This window comes from Cloeon dipterum, chromosome 4 (genome assembly GCF_949628265.1).
Source record: "Cloeon dipterum chromosome 4, ieCloDipt1.1, whole genome shotgun sequence".
Classification (NCBI taxonomy): domain Eukaryota; kingdom Metazoa; phylum Arthropoda; class Insecta; order Ephemeroptera; family Baetidae; genus Cloeon; species Cloeon dipterum.
The window spans coordinates 20,075,838-20,098,375 of record NC_088789.1 but is presented as its reverse complement, the minus strand read 5'-3'; the positions used below and the strand labels follow the sequence as shown (position 1 = coordinate 20,098,375).

Genomic DNA, 22,538 nt, shown 5'->3' with positions numbered 1-22,538 from the left:
ACATGAAAAAAATGTCCGATTTTTCCAGAAGAGATTGGCATTATTATCTATTTTGAATTATTTGATATATAAAAATTACTGGTTACTGCAGAAAAAGTTTATTGCTCAGAGGTGAACACGTGATAATATATTTTCTAAATTTATATTCTTTTACTATCTGGACTTGAGCATGAATTTTCAACGGTTGAAGGTCATTGGATAACTTTCATACATTTCAAACAAATTAAAGGAATTAACTTGTTTACCCACTGGACATTTTAGCGTGAATTTTTTGTATCAGTGTTTTCAAAATCTATTAGAATTCCTCTAAAATTGTGCTGGTTTATTATGCCAATAAAGTTTGAGATATTTTCTAGTTATTTTATTGGTGGTAACAAAACAATTTAATGAAATATAATAAAAAATGAATGTAAATATTGATCTTTATTTTACACAAAGTTACATTTAATCGGCGTAGATAAAGTGAAGTAAAATGTTTAGTTTACATGATGAATTTCTAAAGAGGGTTTATCACTTTCCAGCGAGATAAATAAACCTAAAATATAAAGATAAAACTATAATCTAGCTCTCCGGAAAGAAAATGAATGCAATAATATCTGGAAAAAACTTTGGTAACAAATATATCAGTATAAAAGCAATGATATAAAGAGCTAAAGAACAATTAGCGTTTTTGTTAGATCTGTGAAATATTGATCTAGCAATAAATGGAGAGAGGAGAGAGCCCAAATACAAGAAAGTTCTCTTTAGTCAGTCAAATTGCAACTACGATTGATCACTTTTCTCTACAAGTTTCATGGCACTTTCTACATCTATTGTTTTTGAAATACAATTTGGTGTTTCACAACACTTATGTGAACCTCTGGTTTATATATAAATCATTCCGCTGACCAACAGATGTTCCCTTTGCTGCAATGTTGCTAAAAACCGCTACTCCGGGATGTCCTGTCAAAATTTTATATGAATTAAAGAAAATTCAACGTAATGTCGCGAAAATCTATACTTGCTACAGTACATCACGTCATATTAAAACCTCCTACAAATTAAAATGACGAAAATATACCAAAAATGAAATCAAACGAGCAAACAATTTAATCTAATTGGATTGAGAGGGTACGAACCGGGGTCTGAGACCAATCAGTGCTAAAATCGTGTAACTCCAGGAGGGCACCAATAAAATTTAATTAACACAGTGCTGGTGAGACAGTGCGAGTCAACTAAGAATGCTCACCTTTTTCTCCCAGCCTTCTGCCTCTCCTGCCAGCTGGTAGTGGTGCCTCCGCAGGGCCGCCAGACGCATCCTCTCCTGCTGAAGTGAAGATTCAAGCTCCAAAACGCGCACCTGTGAGTCCATCTCGAGCCTCTTGGCCGCGTGCAGCGTCAGGCCCGACACGTCCAATGCGTCTGAAACAATTTTAATTTACTCTCATGTTGATTATTTTTCATTTGGCAGAGCAAATCGACTGTTTTAAGTTCCACAAGGATGTTTATGAATTCCAAATGTCCTCTACTGATCTCACATACCAACAAACTAAAAAAAACATCCTTAGAGTTTACTTCTCAGCAGAGCTGAGCAGTTTAAATAGAACAATTAACACCTCTTGTAAAACCTAAATTTTTAAAACTGAGTAGCGATTTTGGTTTAAACAAATAGGTTTAAATTCTTAAAAATTATTGCTCTACACACCTGCATTTTCAACCATGTTTCTGCAAGCTTTGGCAGCGGCAACGACAGCGCCAGTGGCGGTCGATACTCCTCTTGAGGCCTGCGACAATTTGTCCAAGTTTCCGCTCTTTCTGTCTGCTTTTACCCTGCTGGCGACCACAAGTTGTGCTGTTCCGGCTGCGATCTGCTGTGAGGCAACGACCAGCAGCTCTAGCTTTCCTCCCTTGGTCACGGCCTCATTTGCAGCTTCCCTAAAAATGCACAATTTGGATTTAGAATGAACGTCAAAAACGTTTTAATCACTTACACTAAAAAGTGGGCGCCAATCGCCACGGATTTTGCTGCTGAGATGAGGCCCTCGGTCCATTGGCTATTTCGCTTGTAGAATTCCTTGACAGAGGCAGAACCCTTGCTCTGCCCAACGATTTCCTCTTGCAGGGTTCTCGACTTGATGACCAATTCTCGGATTGCGGCCATCAGGGCAGTGCAGGCGTCCAAGATTTTGCTGTTCACCTCCAGTTTTATGCCGGAATCGGCAGCTTTTGATTTAGATAGCATTTCCTAAAGACAATTAATTAAATTAATACGATAAAATCACATTGAAACTATTTTTAAGATATTAAAAGATTAAAAAACTATACAGAATTCATTCAGTACTGTCCATATTTTGGACCAATTTCTTATTTCATTTAGAGATGATATTTTTCATTCAAACATCATACAAAACGAATTCAAATGAAATCACCTCAATCTTGGAGGCAGCCTCGTCGATTGCCTTCTCCATGGACTCAAGCTCGCTTTCCAAGAGATCACCAGCTGTGTCCAGAGGCGTGCCCCTGCCTTCCAAGCGCTCTGCTAAAGTTCCCAGAGACTGCACTTGGGAACGGACCGCGGAGAGGGCTTCACTCACACCTCCCCACGTGTCCTTACTCTTCAACAAACCCATCAGTTGCAAAGCGCCGTTGCCGATAAACTTGCATTGCTCCAGCATATCTAAAATGATAAAGTATCCTATGGTAACAAGAAAGTTCATTAAAAATTCATAATCCAAAATTCATTTTAAAAAAATGATAATCAGGAGCGGGATTGAAAATGGTTCGAGAAAATAAAAAATGAAATTAAGCTAAATTTGTGACAGAGGCGGGGTGTGCTTTTGTACTCTTTTTTATTTAATCGATATAGGAAAGAAAAATTACAGAGCCAGGAAGAAACCATTTTATTTTTTGGTCTTTCACTGAATTCAATTCTAAATTAAGCTGCTTTTATATCAGTTTTGAAATTTTTGAGCGTCCTTAAAGCTCTGTAAATCAGTTTAACTGTAGAATTCCATAAAATTGACCAATGATTTTGCTCAAAAATTCTATAAATTCAACGCTCTCTCTAAAGCTCCTGTGATATTTTGAAGAAGTCAAATGATGCCTATTAAATACCAGTTTAGCACAACTGTTCATGTCATGCAAGAGTATAGAAATTCAAGACTCACTGTCTCCGATTTCGATATCGGTGGATGTCTGCGAGACGGCCTTTCCGTGCAGCAGCAACCAGCTCAGATTGTGCGCCGCTTGCGTGACTGTGTTGGCGAGCTCGTCGATTCCCTCCTGGTCTGCCCTATACTTATCCAGCGTCGGTCCCAGTTGCTCCAGAGTCTTGTCAGCTGGTCCGCAGAGGCATTTTAGGTAGTCTGATGAGCAGGTGACGGCTGCCAGAGCGGGATTGTCCATTTCGCTCACGGCGTTTTGCAGCATCTTCTCTGCCTGCTTTACCACACTCTCTGGAAAAAAATTAAAAATGAATTGCAAAAAAGCACGGGTATCTTTTTAAAACGAATATTTTTTAGCAGAAAAAATGTGCAAATTGAAAGATTGGATTCCCAAGTTGTTAAAAAAGTTGATTAAAATTGATCTCATTAAATATTTAACCGAAATTTAAAATTAATGCTTAGAACCTGTAATAAAAAGTGGCATAAACGACAGCAATAAAGTGACATCTCAATAAAAAGCTCTTAATTGTGGATAATTATATTTGAGGTGGTTTTTAGCGTTAATAGCTGTAAAAAATGACATTCCTTGACAATTTTTCACCTCCACACTGTCATATTGAGTTAAGGATTTTAACTTACCTAAAAGAGCCAACATCTTCAGCTCAGACTCGGCTTTCAGGTTGCTCTGCACTTGTTTGGAAATGTGATCAGATTCTTCCAGTTTCTCCTCTGCCTCCAGCTTTTGCGCCAGCAAGTCATGCAGCTCAGACTCCAAATTGCTCTTCTCGTTCAAGATCCTATCCAGTCTGCTCTGCACAGCCTGTTAAGTTTTGTTAATTAAAAAACAAACCTGATTTTCCTAGAGTCTGATTACCGTTGTTTGTGCCACTGCCTGCTCTTTTGCTTTCTCCAACTCAGCGATGGCGGAGTCTTTCTCAGTGGCGGTTTGCTGCAGCCCTTCTTCAAGGGTGCTCCTCTCGCTCAGCAGAGCTTGAAGCTTTTCCTCAGCGGTGGTTTGGGTTTTCAGAAGTGCGTCCGCTTTCTGGCGTGACACGTTTAGCTGTTTTTCCACGTCAGCTTTCTGTCTCAACAGAGTTATATGCTCCTTGCGCAGATTTCCGTAAACATCTTTTAACTTCTGAAACTTTTCCTCCTTTTCCTTGGCTTTTCCTAAATTAAACCAAATAAAATACACAAATTGCAATGGAAATAAAAACGTACTCTGCACTTCTTCTGCGGCTGAAGCAGCTTCAGCCTTGACCAGGAGCTCCTCTTTTGTTTGCCTCTCTTGAGTAAGTTCACTTTCCTGAGGATCAAAATGAGTTAATTTTTTAAAATTGTACAAACCAGAAGAGGGTTTTTGGTTTTCCGAAAGGGTGTAAATTGCACAATCACTCTCGTGCTTTTTTAACTCTAAACATTTAAAATTAGTTTTGTTTAATAATTTTAAAAACAGGGATCCCACTTGGCCACAATTATTGAAAAACATTGACAGCAAAAAATAAATAAATAAATAGCCGATTTATCGAGATGTAAATTTTTAATAATTGTTGTTTACCATTCCCAAAATAGCATTTTAGTTTTCAGATAAACGCAATCTTTAAGTGATAATGAAATTGCAAAATAAATATAAAAAAGACAACGACTTACTTTCTGTGCCAACTTAGTCTCCAGATCTACGATTTGATCCTGCAGCTGAGAATAAATCTCCTCGTGCTGAGCAAGCAGCTTTTGAATTTCTCCCTTAAGCCTTAAGATTTCAGCTTGCAACTGCTGGATGAGTTGATCCCTGCTCACAAAATTAGCCTTCCATTCAGAAAATTAGGGTAAAGAATAATCAGTACCTTTGTGCAACAATGTCGGGCAGAGGCGGAATAGCCGGCGGCGATGGCGAGCTCCTTCTTCCATTCTGTGGAGGCACTGGCGGCGGAGGCTGAACTGGTGTCAAGTCGACAAGGTCGGCCGCTTCAAAAAAGCTCGCCGTCTCAATTGAGTCCTGGTGGTCTGGTTGCAGATTCTCCTCTGGCATCACCACCACGGGAGTCACGTAGGTCCGCAAATCCGATTGCAATAGGAAATTTGGCGGGCTCTGCAAAATTTCAACAAATAATGTGTTAAGGAAGTACTGCACAAACCAAATCGCAACGAATTCATTTAATCCATTTTATATTTTAATGATAATCCTTTGACTGTTGATTATTCGGCCCCATGTTCCAAACATCTCTCACGGTTTATTGACTTTTTAGAATTGAATCAACTCAGTGAGTGCTTCTAAAATATTATTGCTGGCTGCCCAATGTCAGATATGGCAAAAGGTGGCTGGTTAAATAACTCGAAATGCTCAAGTAGCTCAACGGGCGTGGTTTTCGCACATTTCCAGCTGCTAAAGGGACAAATTTCTGGCGTTTAAAAAAAGACCTCAGTGAGTGGAGGTGAAAAGACGGCTAAATCTCCTTTGTGGTCACTCGGGCCCCCTGTTTCCAACTTAGCGGTGTTATTGGGACCCAGTGAGCAAATAGGCCACTGCAATTCCTGAGCAAACAAGTTAAAAAAATGTAAATATAATGTTTAAAAATGGATTTACATCAGGCAACAATGGAATCTGGATGAGGTTCTTGAAGTATTGGAGGTTGGATGCGTTAATGTAGAATTGCTTGAGCTCGCCGAAGATTTTCAAAAAGCGCTCTCGGTGGCCGCTGACGACGTCTGCTGGCAAGCTGGCGTGCAACTTGAAAAGCATCTTGACGCAGTAGTCGTACAGCGGAGAACTGTCCTGAATGCAGGGCACGAGCGGAGCCAGGCGGCACTGACCAGAGCTGGTCATCGAGTTCGAACGGGACATGTCCAGAGAACCGAAAACTGTACCACAAAATTTTTTTAATTTTAAAATTGCCTAAATGGAGAAATTCAAGTAGGGTTTGCAGTTTTGACCGTTTGATATTGTCTGCGGCAAGAAAATTCCAGTTTAAGCTAAATAGTGGACTGTTTAAAATTTTGACCTATCTTTACCAAAAGAAAAACAAAAATGTTAAAGATGAAAGTTTGGATATTAAAATTCATTTTAAAACAGCAAAGAAACTGGTTATTTAATTTCAAAAATTATTTTATGTTCCAAAGATTTGACAAGAAAACTTACGCAAGATTATGCATAAATCGGAAAATTCTGACTTGAAGCAAGGTGGGAAAAATTGGCAATTTCATTTTAAAAGTGTTTTTAACGTCTAACATGCATGCTCAAAACGGAAACGTTTAAAATATTTTTAAACTGCTAAAAGAACGATTTGCGATTGAACTTATTCCAACCACTGGTGCTAAAAGAGCGGTTATCAAAAATATAAGTGTTTAGCCAAACCTTGAATAAGCTGAATAATAAATACACTTACTGGCATTTTGCAAGGCAAGGATGTCGTCCAGATACTCAAACATTTCAACAGCCATTTGGAAACTAAAACATAAATACAAATATAATAGTGTCTATGTGCTTGGAAAAATTAATAGTAACAACATACTAATTATTGATATCATTTTCGCCAAAGTTCATAAGCTCGTCTGGAGTGACCTGCAGGTTACCGGGGAATTTTGGGTTTTGCTGGTGAAACTTCAATTTGGTGATGAGTAGGGTGCAGTACCGGCTAATCAGAGTGCCGTAACCTTCCCTCAAGTGACCCTGAAACGACGATCAAGAGTTAGGCAAAGCCTTATACCAAGCTGACGGTTAGTACCCATAGTTTGCCGAAGTCGTTGAGTTTGCTTTTGTACTTTTGCGACTGGAGGAGCACATTTTGGTGCCCCTCGCGCAACACTTTGTGCAGCAGATGACAAAACTTCCAGGCTACAATGGGATTGTCCTCAACCGGCATCCGGAGGCCAACGCTCCAAAACAAGTTGGCCCCCTTCTCGTGGAATGTTCCGATGATGGTGCCTGGCCAAGGTCAAGGAAATTGATCAGGGAAGCCTGCCAAGAGGCTGACACTTGATTGAAGCGAAATAAATTATGACACTTTGCGCTTATGCAAGAGACCGACGAGAAAGTACGAGTTAGATAACATAAAAATTGTTGATTTGAAAGGATACTGCGCACATGCTTCTCCTTGATGGGTTGTTCAATTTGGTTGACAGCTTTGCTGATGCTCAACGCCTGAAAAATGCGATTCGCTAATTAATGTCAGGGCAAAAAGAGAGGCGGTCGTTGCCAGAGCCGGGCCGGAAGTCTTCCCGCATTATTTGCTCTGCCGGCAGCGGCAGCCACCCATTCGGAAATTTAACTAAGCGAGCGTCATAATTACAGCAGGAGGCGCACGCTGCTCGAGAAAATTACTTAAAAAACGAAAAGGATCGAAACAAAACAAAAGTGGAGGCCTGTTTTTAATATCGTCTACTCACGGATAATCCAAAGTAAAAAGATAAAGGGAAAGTAAACAACGAAATAGCTCAATACATACATACATACAAACGTTACCAGTCTACACATATGTGCGTAACAGGCATGATAACGAAAATGTAGTAACTGACGTAAGGTAATCACGGTCAACAGCTGTTGCATCGCAAATCAGTAGTTTTAATTAGTTTGATATGGAATATGAGATTGATAGAAATTGATTATAAATAAAAGTCAATACGAGAAGATTTCAACTACGGAAAAAATTAAATAAATATCTTTATTTCAAGCTTTTGGGACTGACTAATAATTGTAAATCGTGTTAACAATTTATTGCTAAACAAATGATTTGAAATTTGTGCAATGGCCTACGGCCTAACTCTGCATGGATTTACTCAGGACAATTTGGGAATCGTAGGAGGAAATAAATTGAGTAAATCCACGCAGGACTAAGTCATTACGTAAATTTCAATTCACCAAATTACCTGGTCGTGAATTTCTTCCCTTTCTTTCTAATTTAATTAAATATTTCAAGTTCAAATAACATAAGAAAATTACAGAATTTACTCTAGAGTCCACTTTAAATCCCATTCAACTTAAAAATTCACCCTCCTCCGACACAAAAAAGATTTTGAAAGCGGCAAGTAATTAGAAGAGCTCATTCAAAGTTCAACAGCCTGGTGCGAGAAGCAATTATTTCGACGCTACCGTTTCTGCTCGCCCGCTTGTTGTTGCGTATTTTTTTTCACACTTTACCTGCTGCTGATAGAGTTCCACGCCGGAGACAGTGGTCATGACGGCATGCAAATCGCAGCTACGGCACTCAAATGGCGAGAAACGACCGGCGGGACGGCCAACGAGTGAAGCCTTAGTGGCAGATTGCTCGTGCTGTCCCAGGTGAGTGTGAATGATAAGGCCACGTGACCCGCCGATAATGCGATTATCGGTAATTGCTCACAAGGAGGAGCCAAGCACAGGCAGCACGCAGTCGTCGGACACTGTGGCCCGAAGTCGGACGCGGACAACGAGAGGCTCGAGATTTCGATTCACGGTTTTGAAATTTGGTTAGTCACTCTCGGCACTTACGTAAGTTCAAAAGATAAGGAGCAATAGACGTCACAAGGAAATCGAGGCTTCTTTAATATTTTGTTGATTGAAATTAGAGATTTTTATAGATGTTCTTGAAGCCAATGGTTGCCAAAAACATAAGAAATATATTTTTTTTAAATGCAGTCTACTGGTAAAAACAAAACTTTTAACTTTAATTTAATGCAGTTTTATAGATTCAAAGCAAAATGGGTTACAATAACATTGTTGATAGCGTAGGGAATTATTACGGTTCGAAATTTCAGAAATATGTTTTTGAAAAAGTCATGTCTAGCAATCCTTACGCAAGAAATATTGACTAGTTAAAACAGCAGCAGTGGAAATTAAATACAAAACCCAGTGAATTTTAAAGGATATTTGAATGTCAAAATATATTATTTTTAATTCTGATAGTCAAAGTGTCGATCGAATTTTTGGAACAGGCCTTTGTGTTAGCAAACAAGCACTGGACAAAGAGGGCGGCCAGTTTTATAAAACCTTTTTTTAATTTTAAGCATTAAGATTGTATTTGCTTGCAGAAAATCATTTCTTGCCATTCTTGTTCATAATATTAATAATAATTAACTGATTAAAACCAGCACTACCAGCAGCGATAATAAATCAAGCGAAAAAGAAAATACAACCATAACTTCCATTGGAAAATATTTATATTCTTTTTAATTATTTAGAGTAATGGACACCCAAGCATCGATTTTGCTCCCATTTAATGCGTCTCTCGTGTTTTCTTTTTCTCACGGTGGAGATTTTATCGGCACAGATAAGTGAAGCGCAGTATTTTTTGTCCTCACTGCCAGTGACACTAATGTTTATCGATCGTGAATCACTGCCAAAACGGCAGCGAGCGAGCGAGCAGACGCGCACAACCCGCCCAAACAGCAAAAAGATATAGATTGCTGGGATTGTTATTGTGCAGCAGGCGTAGGGCAACAGGCCGCCCAAACCGACTCCTTTCCTTTCAATTGCCGCACAACCGCAATCGCCTAATGGATGTGCCGCATTCTGATGCCACGCGCTAATTATTGAATTCACTCAGCCGCAAAATTGATTTCTATTTTGTGTCGAATTACGGCAACTAATTTAGCGTGCAACCTGCTATCAGTAAAAGGGAAAAACTAATTATCATTTAGAGGTAACAATAAATTATTATTATTATTATTTTATAAGTTTTAGTATACCAGATTAATTAAGCCACCATTTTGAAAGGAAAAACATTATGATAAAGACACCAGGCATATTTTCCTTTTTCAGTGAACTGTTATTGAATTTCCACTAGTCTAAATGGAAAAAGTGAACAACGTTGAAGCAGTTAATTTGTTTACTTTTAACTAATAAAACAAATTGATTCAATATTTAATTTAAATTATTTATGTTCGACTTCATACAGTTGGAGACAGATTTTCAACAGATAATATGTTAGTTATTTAAGATTATCAAATATTTTTAAAAGCATTTTTATCCATATGAACGGTCTTAGACCAATAAAAACAAATCGGAGGAGGGGACCTTTGTTGACAAACAGAATCTTCCTAAACATTTTTTTAATTTCTTAAAATTCTTGCTAAAAACTTAAACAGGAATGTTAATGTTTATATTTTTTATCTTGAAATATTTTCCCATCAGACTGTCCCATGCATATCACCTATGAGGAATAATAAAATTTAAGTTTGTGCGATTACAGCAGTTGTTTTAACTTCCTTGTTCCCCGTCGACAGCAATATTTTCGCTACACTACATTAAAATAACTTTAAGAGCAGCTATAAAACAAAACAAAAAATGCGAAGCTATAAAACATTTAGTGGAGTTCTAAACTAAAGCGAAATAACCACAAAACGCAAGCGGAGCAGAAAAGGGTCGATCGTAAAATTTGATTTGAACAGCACGTAAAAATACGAAAAATACCTGTCGAGGTCTATCCACCATTATTCAGTGAGAGTGAGTCACAAGAAGGTCCTGAATGCAAAGAGACAAACGACTAGGTTAATTTCAAGCTCTACATTTATAAAAAAGCAGTTCAATCGATCGCGGGATTCCCCTGTTAATTCACAAACAGAGTGAATCATCATCTTGACCATCTAAGGACTGACAAGTTGGTTGTTGTCATGATTTGGCTTTCAATTGAATGATATTATTAATTGATTGTGATTAATGGTTCAAGTCGTGCATGAGTTACTGAATGTCTCGGCGCTAATTGCTGTTGTTTCATGACTTTGGGCCGGTTAACCGAGCTCAAAGTCGAATTATGGTTCAAAGTGGAGCGATGTGGGCGGACGAGACAAAACAAACCTGGAATTTCTGCGAGTTCTCGCGCTCCTGTTCGAGGCTGGTCTTGCGGTTTTGCAGCACTTTCGGCAGCTGTATCGAAGACATGCCCCCACCGCCGATTCGGCCCGACGTATGCGACTTCCGCTTGAAATTCGGCCGGAAAACAGAGGTTCGTTCGCCGCGTCAAACAACTCAGAGGAGAAGCGCGACGACGTCCGAATTCGACATCCGCCGATATGCCTGCCTGCCTGCTGCTGTTAATGCTGGTTTCCCCTCCCCCCGCCGCCCGAGGCATCCCCCACCTCCCACCACGCACATGTTTACGCCAGCTGGCCCTTTTCGGTGGCGACGCCTGCGGATTGCTTGGAAACTACAAAGCCGGTGCCGGTGGCAGTAATCTGAGTAATCCCTTTCCCCGTTTTACTTTCTTCTTTTCTCTTCCGCTTTCTTCCTATAGACTCTATTTCTTGGATTCGATTTAAGATTGCATAATGTAACTCTGTAAATTAAAACTTCCTGTGTCTGACAGTGAGGTGCGATAATCCACGAGTGATTGAGAGGATCTCATATTTCTTGGATTTTTATTTCAAGTCTTTTAGGTCTTATATTATATTTTTTCTTTGACGAAGTATGGTAAAGTTACAGTTTCTGCCGCGTTACACATCTCACCAGTTCTTATGAGAATCCCATGTAAAAGTAAGGGTGTCGAAAACTGTAGCTTTTCCATATAAGCTGATAGAGAGAGGATACGAAGGGGTTGTTTTGAACAAATTCTAAACAATTTGCAATTTTCCCAATATTTGCACATTTTTTGTTATTCTAATTTAACCCAAAAGGAAAAAATAATAATGACTCAGCATCAGCACCCATTGTAAGTGGCATTTTTTATAATATTATAATTTTTCAGACGTTAAAAAAGACGAAAATTTTGGTACTAATTAACTTTGTTATTTTTCTTCTGCTTTTAATTTTATATGATTGTTTCATCAATGACAGTACAAACATTATCACTCTCTACAGATTTATTTTCTTAAATTGAATCTTAAAATCAAATGTTTTTTATTTAAAAATGCTTCTTAAATTAATTTTTTTATCAAAAGAAAGCTGGAAAATTTCATTGCGATTCTTAATTTTTCATCCAAATTAATTTGATTGTTTTTGTAAATCAGGGGAGTTAAAAATAAAAAAGTGTCATTATTTATTCCAAACTATATATCGCATTTATTGTTTTGATTGCATTTGGCATACAAAAAACATCACAATGGTTTTCGCCTTACAGTTATTAATGTACAAACAGCGCAATTGAAACATGCTTACAGTTCTCATCCACCAACTAAATTGGCAGTGTGTGCTTACCTACACATTTCAATAATTTTTCTCCATCGCGAAACGTTGAAAATCGGAAAATTCTCCTTCTTAAATTTATCTTGCAAAATTTTACGGTTAATTTTGTTTTCAAATTGAATTTCCAAACGCATAACCTGCATCCAGATGTAATATATATTTCACACAAATTAAGTTTTAAGTATAAATTCCATAAATTCACTTTTTATATTTTAATGCCATAATATATAGATGATTTTTTTGTTTAAATACTTTTATATACTTTCAATAGCAAACGCAATTACAAACACGCATATTAAATTTATTTATGTCTTATTACCTCTTTCAGAAAATTCTGAAAGGACGTAACGGAATTTCCGCCGCAATCTTCCACACAAAAAGAACACCGACTTTTGACCAGGGTTTTCTGCACAACAATTTCATTTATTTACAACGCTTCTGGTCAGATATGTTTTTTGTTTACATTAAAAATCTTTAACGCGTCTTTTGAATTTTTCAATATAAAATAGTAAAAAGCGTTGTTCTAATTTATTTTATGAAAACAGAACGGAATTTTTTAAAAGAGGAATTTTACTGGACAAAATAAACCAAATAATATTAAATTTTTACCTTCAGCTAGATGACGTGTGTGTGTCTCGGGCACCGATTTTTATTTAAATATTTGTAGCTCCCTAAATAATTTAACTATAACTGTGTTTTCAGCTCCTTTGGTTGAAATGTATTAGAAAATGTATATGAAGAAAAATAATATACAAATTGAGGCCGATTTTCTTAATTTTTTTAGGAAAGTTTGGCTTTGTCCCATCTTGTGAAATAATAATTTTGGACTTGGATAAGCGTTATTCCTAGGGCAGCTCGTTTCGTATTTTCAATATAACTTATATGGTGCTTTGAAGAAACAGCTTTCAAATGAATAACGAGCAATTTAAGCCCATGTTAAACTCCGCAATATTGGCCTTTTCCCCGAAATAATTTCCCTGCATGCCTGATTCTACGAAATGTCTAATTTTTATTCTTTTAAATTTTGCATCACAAATTAGTCGAACATTATTTTGATAAAATTGTTCCCTGTTTTGAAGAGACAAATAATCAACTCTTTCGTCCGAGTTATATGAAAATCTACAACATTAATCAAGGTTACAAGAGTGGTTTTTCAATAAAATACAAATTTAAGGAAAATTGTTTTTGTTTCCTTCTGAATTTTAGTCTGAAATCTCCTTGAATGTAAAAATTCAACTAGTGGAGAACAAAAAAAAATCGTGAAACTAACTATAAAAATGTCCAAATAAACCATAAGAAATTTTTATTTTGATTTTTAAATTTTTGCCCAATAATTAATTGCAACTGTTAGCTGTTAAATTTTAGAACACACAATTTTTCTTTTCCAAAACATTTCTTGAAATCAACTAAAATTTTTTTCATAAATTCCATAAATTAAAACAACGCGTAGTCCTAGTCATTCTTCTTTTAAGTGTCACCATGCTAAATATATATATTTATTCCAGAAATTGTGAACAGAGCTGGAATATAGAAAAAAATTATCACAATTTCAACAATGTTAAGCGCTAAAGAAAAAACAATTTGTTCATTCACTCGCCTCATCTCACCGTGGTCCTTACGTAATAATCATCGTTCGCAGAGATTAAAAACAGTAAAAACACAGCAGGGATGAACGCGCGGCCAGGCCAAGCACTCATTTCGCCGGCCGACGCATTCACATAAAATGTGTGAGAAGTGTGTATTTACAAAAAGAGGGCGACACGCACCCCCGGATGCTATACAGAGATCTCCTGGATGTGCACCCTCTTCTTGGCCGGCAGGGTGGCGTACTTGGGGTGCATGGCCGAGGGCGGCAGGGGCGGCTCGGGGATGCACGGGCTGAGCGGAGCCGCCGGCCGGGCGTGGTGGTGGTGCGTGTGGTGATGGTGGTGGTGGTGGTGCATCCCGCCCCTCTTGATGCCCGCCAGCACTGGCGAGGCGGACGCGCTTGGAAGAACGGTGCTCATGCTGGCGCACACCGAGGTCATCTCGATCGACTCCTCGGAGGTGCCCGCGCGACTCGTGCCCTCGGCCGCCGCAGAATCCGACCCCGTTTGTTCCTGCTCCTTCCTGCAACGCACAGATGAACATTAGAATTTGGAAGATTTATGTACAGCTTTAATATAGGCTTGAAAGGTTGTTACTTTATTTATTTATTTATTGGACACCATCGGCTTACGACTTAATTACAATTTTTATTTCTTATGACAGGCAGCTTGGGACAATATTAAACGTACGAAAATAAATGTTTATGATTATAAAACGATATTCCATGGACCCAAAATTTTTCTCATTCTGCTTTGTCTAAATTTTATTGGAGCAATACAAACTATGTTAACAAGATATTCTTTTCACTTCCTTATCTGCTCCTATAAATGTTTTTATCTTGAATTTACTGAAAATTGTAAATGTATCTCTTCTGATTCTTCGCTCATAATCAAAAAGTGTGCTAAAAAATAGGCCACGAGAAAAAAATGTCCGAGCGGCGTGAAAAAGGTAAAAATTATTCTTTTTTCTTTGGTTTCTAGCCAATTTTAAATAGTTTTGGCAGATTAAAACAGTATTAGAGGAATTTAGATATGGTTCAAATGGCGTGATTTTTTATTATTTGATAGTCCCGGAACGATTAGAAGCTCAGAAAAAATAGTCCATCATCTAACATTGTCAGCCCTGAATTAAATTAAGATACATGGTAAATTTCAAAAATCACCTTAACAGTAATTTTGGCCTAAATAGTTTGTTCATTTAAAGCGTCGAAATAAAAATGCTACTTCGTGCAAGAACAAAGACATTAAATCATTGTCTTAAGATCGGTAGGGACTTGAAACACAGCAAACAGTCAAGAGACGCGGTTTTTGTCATTTTTCCCTGAATGAATATAAACGACTTTGACAAAGTACGAATCTGTACTCATTTGTTTGTTTTGCATTTTTTATATTGTATTTAGCCAGAAGCACTTTTCTCTTCTGTATCTAGACGTTTTAACGTTCGGTTTTAAGATCGTAAAATTAGAAGTTGAGAAAAGTCTCGATTTCACAGACCTGATCTGAATAACTTATATTTGTTTGACGAAGAAGCAAATGAGAAAAATAGCTCAGGGTCAGGGAAACCTGATAATTTATTGGAGCCATTTTTGAGACATCAAAATTCAAGATTAGTTCATACATTTTATTTATTTAAAAATAAAGTGCATGAAACGATTAAAATAAATTTGATCAATTATGAAATAGATGAAGATGTAATCAAGTTCATTGATTTTAACCAACTTTGGTGTAATTTTATTCGCTCCGAGAGAAACACGACAACTTTCTTCGCTGAGAGCACGCTCTGTGTAAATGTAAACCAGGAAACAAAGAGCGAGACTCGAGCAAACTCCCCACGACTCATCAGGCAAACAAAACACATCTCCACTCATTAGCTTAAACACATTTAGGAACGAGGAACCGCTTAAGCTGTAATTGCTGCTGTGTGGCGGCGAAAATTGAATTCCAAAGAAGCGCGCAAACAGTCGTTTCCTTGATTACACGAAAGCAAAGAAAATGAGCTCTTGCACGCCGGCCGGGACGCACGAAATGATGCGAGTAGCTAAGCAGCCAAATATGTACTCACTTGGATTCGTCTGCAGCTTTTCTCCGCTCTCTGTGGTACAAGATAGCGGCGAAAATGAGGATGTTGAGCAATAAAAGTAGGCAACCAGCACCAATTGTAGCAGCCAGCGCTGTGGTGAAGCTCGGGTACGACGACTTGGGGTTTTTCCTGCAACAAGCAAATGCGAATGAAGGGTTTGGCAAGAGTTGTAAGATTTTATTCGGAAATTCTATTGATTTAAAACAGGAATTTCCCTTTTCTTTGGTTGGAAAATCAGGAAAACTTTCAATTCACTGTAATTAATAAATCTGGGATTCGTTGCACACATTTTCTTGAGTTTCGTGGAGGTGTTGCCTTAAAAAACCTTCCACTCACCTGGAAATTTCAGGTAAAAATTGAATGAAAACTGAGTGAATGAGAGAAAACTTTACACCCAAATTGGAACTGTGTGGAGAGTGAGGTGTTCGGGGTTCGTTCGTTTGGGCTAAAATTAGCAAATGACGTCAGAAAAAGTGATCAAGCGGCGCTTTTCTCTCGCTCTCTTTTTCGCTGCAAACTCAATTTGCATTTCGGTGCAGGCAAAGTAAATGAATTTTCGTTTAATTGTATCTCATTTCCATGGTAAGGGCTTATACTTTTTATGGTAATAGATCCGTCGTCGGTTCCAGGCGATTATTCGGACGAGAGAGAGAGAGAGAGAGAGAGAAACTTTCTTTCAATTAAATCTGGCAGCGGCTCAATAGCAGAAAAATAATGGAAACAATCTCTTCCTCCCTTTTGATATTCCAGCGGCACCCTCTTTGTGAAATAAAGCGCCGCAGAGAGAAATTTCGAGCTGAGAAGAGTTTATTTTACTTTCGTTACTTTTATTTGATTAGAATTTCGACGGCAGAGGCTGCTCTTTAGGAAAACGTCAGTGCTCGTTTATCTTTGTCACGGTGGAAAGCAAATAATTCGTCTCTCTATGCATATACATAATTGGATTTTCGTCCGCATGGACAGTGCTCCACAAAGACATTTTTAGAGCGAAACCTATCAATTCAGCAGACAATTTCCATCGCGGCTCAATCGATCATTTCATGCTTGACTTAAGACGTGCGCGGCGGCGGCGGCAGCAACATTTCATTTTTCACTGTGTGCCAGGAAAAAGCAGGCACACGTAACGTATGCCAAGTTGTATAAATTAATTATCGGAAACATCCACGTCTGGAGGCGCGCTCTCGCTCGCTAGCTGCAAAAAGTTTCCTGCCAAGAAGTTATATGTCAAAACGTATTTAGCTGCGCGAGCTGCCGCCGCTTTCAGCGCGCAGCCGGCGAATGCAAAAAAGACGCCCGCCAACCCGCCCGCCTGTGTGTTGTGTGATCGCTAGCTGGCAAGTAATTTCAGCATTGCCACTGGCGTATTCGATAACGGATATCACATTGAGAGAGAGAGAGAGAGAGAGAGAGAGAGAGAACGTTGACGCATACAGCCTCAGAGTTGCAACAAATGGAACAAGCAAATACATCAGACGCCGAAAGCTCAAATTTGTTTTATTTAGGTTCTACTCAATGTCAGTTCAATCTTTGTTATATGTATATTTATCGCAGTTTTATTGTAAAAAATATGAAATATTGAAATACGGAGAAACAGGTTTCCCGGAGCTCACAAAAATTAGAATAACCCGAGTTCTCAGGGAGCAACAACATTTATCTGAAAATCAAAAGACGTCCTATTAGACCAGCCTACAACTTTTATAGACCGATGAATTATTTTGGATTTTTCAAATTTGATTAATTTTCGACCGATTTTTTAATATTTGAATAACTCAAAAACGCCATTTTTGTATTTTTCTGAGTATGGAATGGAATTCTTAATTCTTTCCAAATAAGGGTAGATATTTTCAGGATATTTATGATAACACTCTTATTGTGATTGATTGTGAGATACGGAGGGTCAAAAGGTTGAACAATTAGTGAAAAAGATAAAAATTGCACGTTCGGTCGATTTTTCTCTCGAAACGTGCTTGTGGTCATCTCTGAGGTCTGACAAGACCATTAGAACAGATGAGATATCGAACCCTGACGTCTGGGTAGCCATCATACGACCGATATTATTAATTACCACGTGAAGACAATTTCACGGCGCCTGACGGGCTCTCTATTGGTTCGATCTGCAAGATCTGCACACCATTGGAACGGTAAAGTCGAGACCTTTCTTAATGGGTTCAATCTGACCCTTTGGAAGCCATCAGGGTGCTCAGGAAACGCCCTGAGATGTGCCCGAAAAATCACTTACAATTAGGCCAGCTTCTGATTCGTCACCTTCATATTACTTCGTGCTCATAATTGTAAGATGCAGGAGAATGAGTTTGAAAAATAAAAATTAGAGGACAAAAGCCAGAAAAAAATGAAACAAAAATATATCATATATATAAATTTGCAATCTGGAAAATTGTCCTGTTCCTGATAATTTTTTGTCTTGCCAGAAATAAAGTAACCGCAGCAACTCCGGTTTCCTGTCTTAATTGGAATACGCTCGCATATTACATTATATCTCGTAAAGCACTCGACGGAACTTGTATCCTTAAAAAAACCCTCAACTCTCAAATGTTGTTGAGTGCTCTTTAATTTTATCCGCAGTCCGCAGAGCAGAAAGACAGATTTCTCCATTAGGAAAGTTTGCAATTGAAGCGCGTACACGTAATCTTCGGCCTGCGGAGAGAAAAAAAACTAGTATAGTAGTTCAGCCTTCAGCTGGGGCTAACTGCGATGCTTTTTGCTGCTGCTGCTCCGAGCAGTGTAAATAATGTCGGGTTCAAAAAGAGATCAGCCAACTGGGTGTGGGTACAAAAAGGGCACGTTGTGCTGCCGTCGCACCTTTTGGATGACACGTACGTACGCGGCGAACGCAAAAAGATAAAGAATCGCCGCCATTTCAGGCAGGCAGGCAGGAGGGAAAGAAAAGGAAGCCAGCCAGCAGCCCCCGGAATCATCATCAGAGCGAGTGTTTCTGAAATAATGCACGGCACAAAAATTAAAGCATCAGTCTTTTCACGCTGAACTTTGGCCCAAGTGGAAAAGTTCCGCCACGCCACGATCTTAAAACTTCTTTCTATATACCAGAGATAAAAATCGTGTTTGCTGGACTGGAGATACTTGTGACATTTTACCTTCAACCTCGGCCGGTTTAGGATTTATAAAAGAGGAATTTCGTACATTTCAGACCGATAATAAAGCAGTAAACATAATAATACCTTGTTTAGGGCTTCACGTTTAGTTTATACAACTTTCTTTAGGTATCCTGATAAGAAGTAAGGACAAAAAAACGGGAAACCTTATTTAACACGACAAATTCGAGCGTATTACAAGACAGGATCGAGAGACTGAAACCCGAAATTCCTGCTTTTCCTCTATTTCTGTCAAGATAATAAAATTTGGAAGTTTTTAGACGCTTGGAAGAATGGTACAAAGTTTAAATGATTTCAATTTCCGCCTACCAACCGGCACAATCGCAATTCTATACAGGTTTTTTCCAGAACAGTTTCATATCATATATTTTATTGAAGAATTGTTGCAGTAAAAATATTGCAAATTCTTGAAATTTAATTTTTATCCTTCAAAATCAACTGACACAACCAAATACAATTATTTTAATAAGAGAAAAAACTAAAAAGCGCAGTCCTAATAATCCCACTCTAGAAGGAAATCAGATAATTTTTACAAGTGAATCACTCACTTATCTTAATGAAAAGAGAACAGACAAAACACTTAAGAAACTTTGTCTGTTTTCCTCCTACCAAAACTTTTATTGAAGGAAAGTTAAAGAGTACTTCCGAGCATTGTGCAGCGCATTGCTCTGGATAAAAACACATTCGAACAGTTATATCAGTAAATACAAGGAACGACTCTTCCTGTGGCGAGAAAATTTGGATCGCGTGCCCGTTCGCTTTGACGCCGGCTCAAAGCTAAATCGGCGCTTTTTGCGGATTTCACAGTTCTGTTGGTTCGCCAGCGTCCGTGCGTCCAGCAGCGCGGCAGTTTTGATCGATTGGATGGATTGCTCTGGCAAAAAGCGGATGTACTTACGTGGTTCTGTCTAGGAGTTGGCTGGTTTCGTCGACGCCCTCGATCGGGTCGACAGGGTCAAGACTCATGGTGGAGACCGACGAGAAGGCCGCGCTCGTGTTTACGTAGACGCACTCGATCATGCTGTAATCCGAGTCGCCGTCGTCGTCGCCCAGCGACCTATGCGTGAACGGCTCCTGTCGCACTTCCCCTGTTAATTAGCACCAGTGCAAAAAATTTTGAAATATGTCAAGCAGAATGAGAGCTACACTTCAGCTCTTTTGTTAGACAGCCCATCGATTAACACTGGTTTTTTTGTTTTAAGTACAGCTTTACAGAAGTTTCATTGTAATTTCCTTCTAGTAAAAACTTCTCTCTTTATTTATTATTGGATAAATCGTTTAATTTGGCTTTTTATATTTTCGTTATAATAGTTTATAAAAAAAACTGTATTCCTCGTTATAGTAAGCATTAAACGCATTATTATGATAATTACACTTTTTTGGGAACTTCGTAATTCGTATGTTATCCGAATTAAAGACTAAAAATCATCCTAAAAAAAGCTATTTGAAGACTCTTCGTTGTAGTTCGTCAATGGTATGTAGTGGAATTTGTATATCTTTTGCTATATAAAAGCAACTAAAAATTTGACAAATGTTACGAAAAAATGGGTGAGAAAATATTTCTAAAATACGTGGGATTGATTTTAATATAGTGTTTGTTCATTTTTAATTACTTTTGGGTTGTAGACCGTTATAATTGAGGCGAATCAATACATGGATCGTTTTGACTTTCTGAGAAAAATTGAAATTTTCTCTTAAAGGTTTGCAACTTTCACAATATTAATTTTTATGGATATTGATTGATTTATTTAACGCCAACGGCGTACAGCTACTTAAACATAATATTAATTTTGCATCTCCTTATAATCACAATGAAAATGAATAATCACTTTTGGAAATATAGACTTTTACGAACTCGATCGTTTTTTTAGAATATAAAATTTAACACCATTCTGTATACTACAACACATTCTTTCTATTTTATATTAATTTCGTAATAAAAAATGCATATAAATTGTTTAGTTAATTATTAAAAAGAGTTTTCTGCTAAAATATCTGGATTTATTAAAAAAAAATAGACGGTATGTTGTGGAAGGCATTCATTTTTTTCGGTTACCTGCGTAGAGCGGAAGGCCCATGTCTTTGAAGTGGTGGTGACGCGGGTTGACCTCGTCTCCCGTCGGCTGGTGTAATTGAGGCACCAGGTGTAGCCACGTGGCCATGTGGTGCGCCCTGTAATGGTTCTTCATACGCAGCTTCGGCCCTGCGAATAATGCATAATTGAGTTTTGAGACCCTCTCACAAACGAGCCGAAAGTATAGCGCGCACGCTCGCTGAACTTTGATCGGTCAAGCGTGCGCTGCGGCCCTTGTACCGCTTTTCCCCGAAATCGGCTGGCATGTGCACACTTGATGGTGCTGATTTAATTTCGGCCAAACCGTTTTGAAAGTAGCTTTGGCAACACACGGCTGGGTTTTTTCTACGCGCGTGCTAAATAGGGAAGAAACTTTTGACTGAGCAGAGATGTTGTGTAAATTTACTGACTAAACATAATGGGAGCGTGTACCTCTCTCTGCACACAAAGAGTTTAGATTTTCCAAAATCTGGCAACAACGATGCAGGAAAAGCAGTTTAGCTCGGTGAAGCAGAGCTGGATTTAATTTTAGATGGAGGAAAATATGAACTGAACGAATATTAACATTTACGCTTGCATTAAATTCATATTTTTTTCTCTAAAAAGTTGTATATTTTCTTCTACTAAAATTGGGTTGGGAATTTTTTACGCTTAACAAGATATCCTTCATGACCAACTTCATAGATCAAACGTCAGGTTAAAAGATCAGAAAAAATTTTCCAAAAATTCTGGCATTGCCTAAAATATAATTTGTAGAAAATAGCCCAAATGTGACACAATAAACGTAATATTATAACCTATATAAATTGGTGTCATGCTTTTTATATTTTTGGAAACTCGTATTCAAAGCAAAAGATGTGTTTTTTGCGCCCTGAAAATCGAGGTTTATGGAAATATGGTTTTTTATCTAGCTTTTGCGCTCCGTTGACCCAAATTTCAGTGAAAATAATTAATTTTTATTTTCCGAAGTCATGGTTGGAGTCTGGGACCAACCCTCTGGCCCCCTGGGGCGAAATGTTTTAGTTAGTCACTAAAATTAGTCAGACCTGAACATTATTAGGGTTGTTTCCCAAATATTTCGCCACGATATACTCAATTCTGGACTTAATTCGATTGTATCAATTATGAAAAGCAAAATAATTATAGTTAAATTTGAAATTGTGAAAAGGTTAACTCACCTATGCTAAGGTAGGATTGCGTGTTGGGGTCAAACGGCTCCCAGGTGACTGCGCGGAACTTGCTTTTGTCCTTGTCCGTCGAGGTAAAATCCTCCACTGGCTGCGGCTTCTGGGGTTCGTTCGGGTTGCTGTCGGAGAAAAGGTGAAAAACGGAGCACGTCCGCATCAAATTGCTCGAAAATGAATTCGGGATGAGGAAAGTTGGCACGGCACGGGTGAGAGTAAATCAGGGAGTCGGAAAAATTACATTTCAAA

The 22,538-nt window shown here is 38.3% G+C and overlaps 2 protein-coding genes across 7 annotated transcripts in view; both read right to left on the bottom strand.

Moving 5' to 3' along the window:
* Window positions 1–404: 404 nt before the first annotated feature.
* Hip1 (Huntingtin interacting protein 1) lies at window positions 405–11,145 on the bottom strand. 5 transcript variants are annotated; one of them, XM_065488161.1, is made up of 20 exons: window positions 10,912–11,145; window positions 10,528–10,578; window positions 7,218–7,281; window positions 6,866–7,065; window positions 6,653–6,810; window positions 6,527–6,588; window positions 5,728–6,002; window positions 5,562–5,675; window positions 4,988–5,232; window positions 4,794–4,932; window positions 4,365–4,449; window positions 4,018–4,313; window positions 3,783–3,963; window positions 3,147–3,434; window positions 2,409–2,656; window positions 1,971–2,224; window positions 1,685–1,914; window positions 1,229–1,401; window positions 1,119–1,154; window positions 405–942 (listed from the first exon to the last, which is right to left on the bottom strand). In XM_065488161.1, the coding sequence occupies exons 2-20, from the start codon at window positions 10,546–10,548 to the stop codon at window positions 928–930; spliced, it is 3,084 nt and encodes a 1,027-aa protein (XP_065344233.1). In that variant the 5' UTR covers window positions 10,549–10,578; window positions 10,912–11,145; the 3' UTR covers window positions 405–927. The 5 variants fall into 5 exon arrangements, with proteins under 5 accessions (XP_065344233.1, XP_065344230.1, XP_065344232.1 ...); XM_065488158.1 differs by lacking the exon at window positions 10,528–10,578; XM_065488160.1 differs by lacking the exons at window positions 10,528–10,578; window positions 10,912–11,145 and adding an exon at window positions 8,278–8,539.
* A 939-nt stretch (window positions 11,146–12,084) lies between these two features.
* Window positions 12,085–22,538, bottom strand: part of LOC135942068 (neuroligin-4, X-linked-like) — a 193,652-nt gene continuing 183,198 nt past the window's right edge. For both annotated transcript variants that reach the window (XM_065487982.1, XM_065487983.1), the window contains exons 11-15: window positions 22,284–22,411; window positions 21,088–21,234; window positions 19,930–20,119; window positions 15,883–16,029; window positions 12,085–14,343 (exon numbers count right to left, since the gene is read on the bottom strand). In XM_065487982.1, coding sequence (XP_065344054.1) covers window positions 14,010–14,343; window positions 15,883–16,029; window positions 19,930–20,119; window positions 21,088–21,234; window positions 22,284–22,411 — 946 coding nt within the window. In that variant the 3' untranslated portion in view covers window positions 12,085–14,009. The remainder of the gene's footprint in view (window positions 14,344–15,882; window positions 16,030–19,929; window positions 20,120–21,087; window positions 21,235–22,283; window positions 22,412–22,538) is intronic.

Excerpts from the sequence above, each read along its gene's own strand:
- Hip1 (XM_065488158.1), bottom strand. The coding sequence starts at position 10,995 with ATGTCTTCGATACAGCTGCCGAAAGTGCTGCAAAACCGCAAGACCAGC. Across the intron at positions 2,657-3,146 it reads CGATATCGAAATCGGAGACA|ATATGCTGGAGCAATGCAAG; the intron begins GTGAGTCTTGAA and ends TTATCATTTTAG. Across the intron at positions 1,915-1,970 it reads ATTGGCGCCCACTTTTTAGT|GGAAGCTGCAAATGAGGCCG; the intron begins GTAAGTGATTAA and ends GTGCATTTTTAG.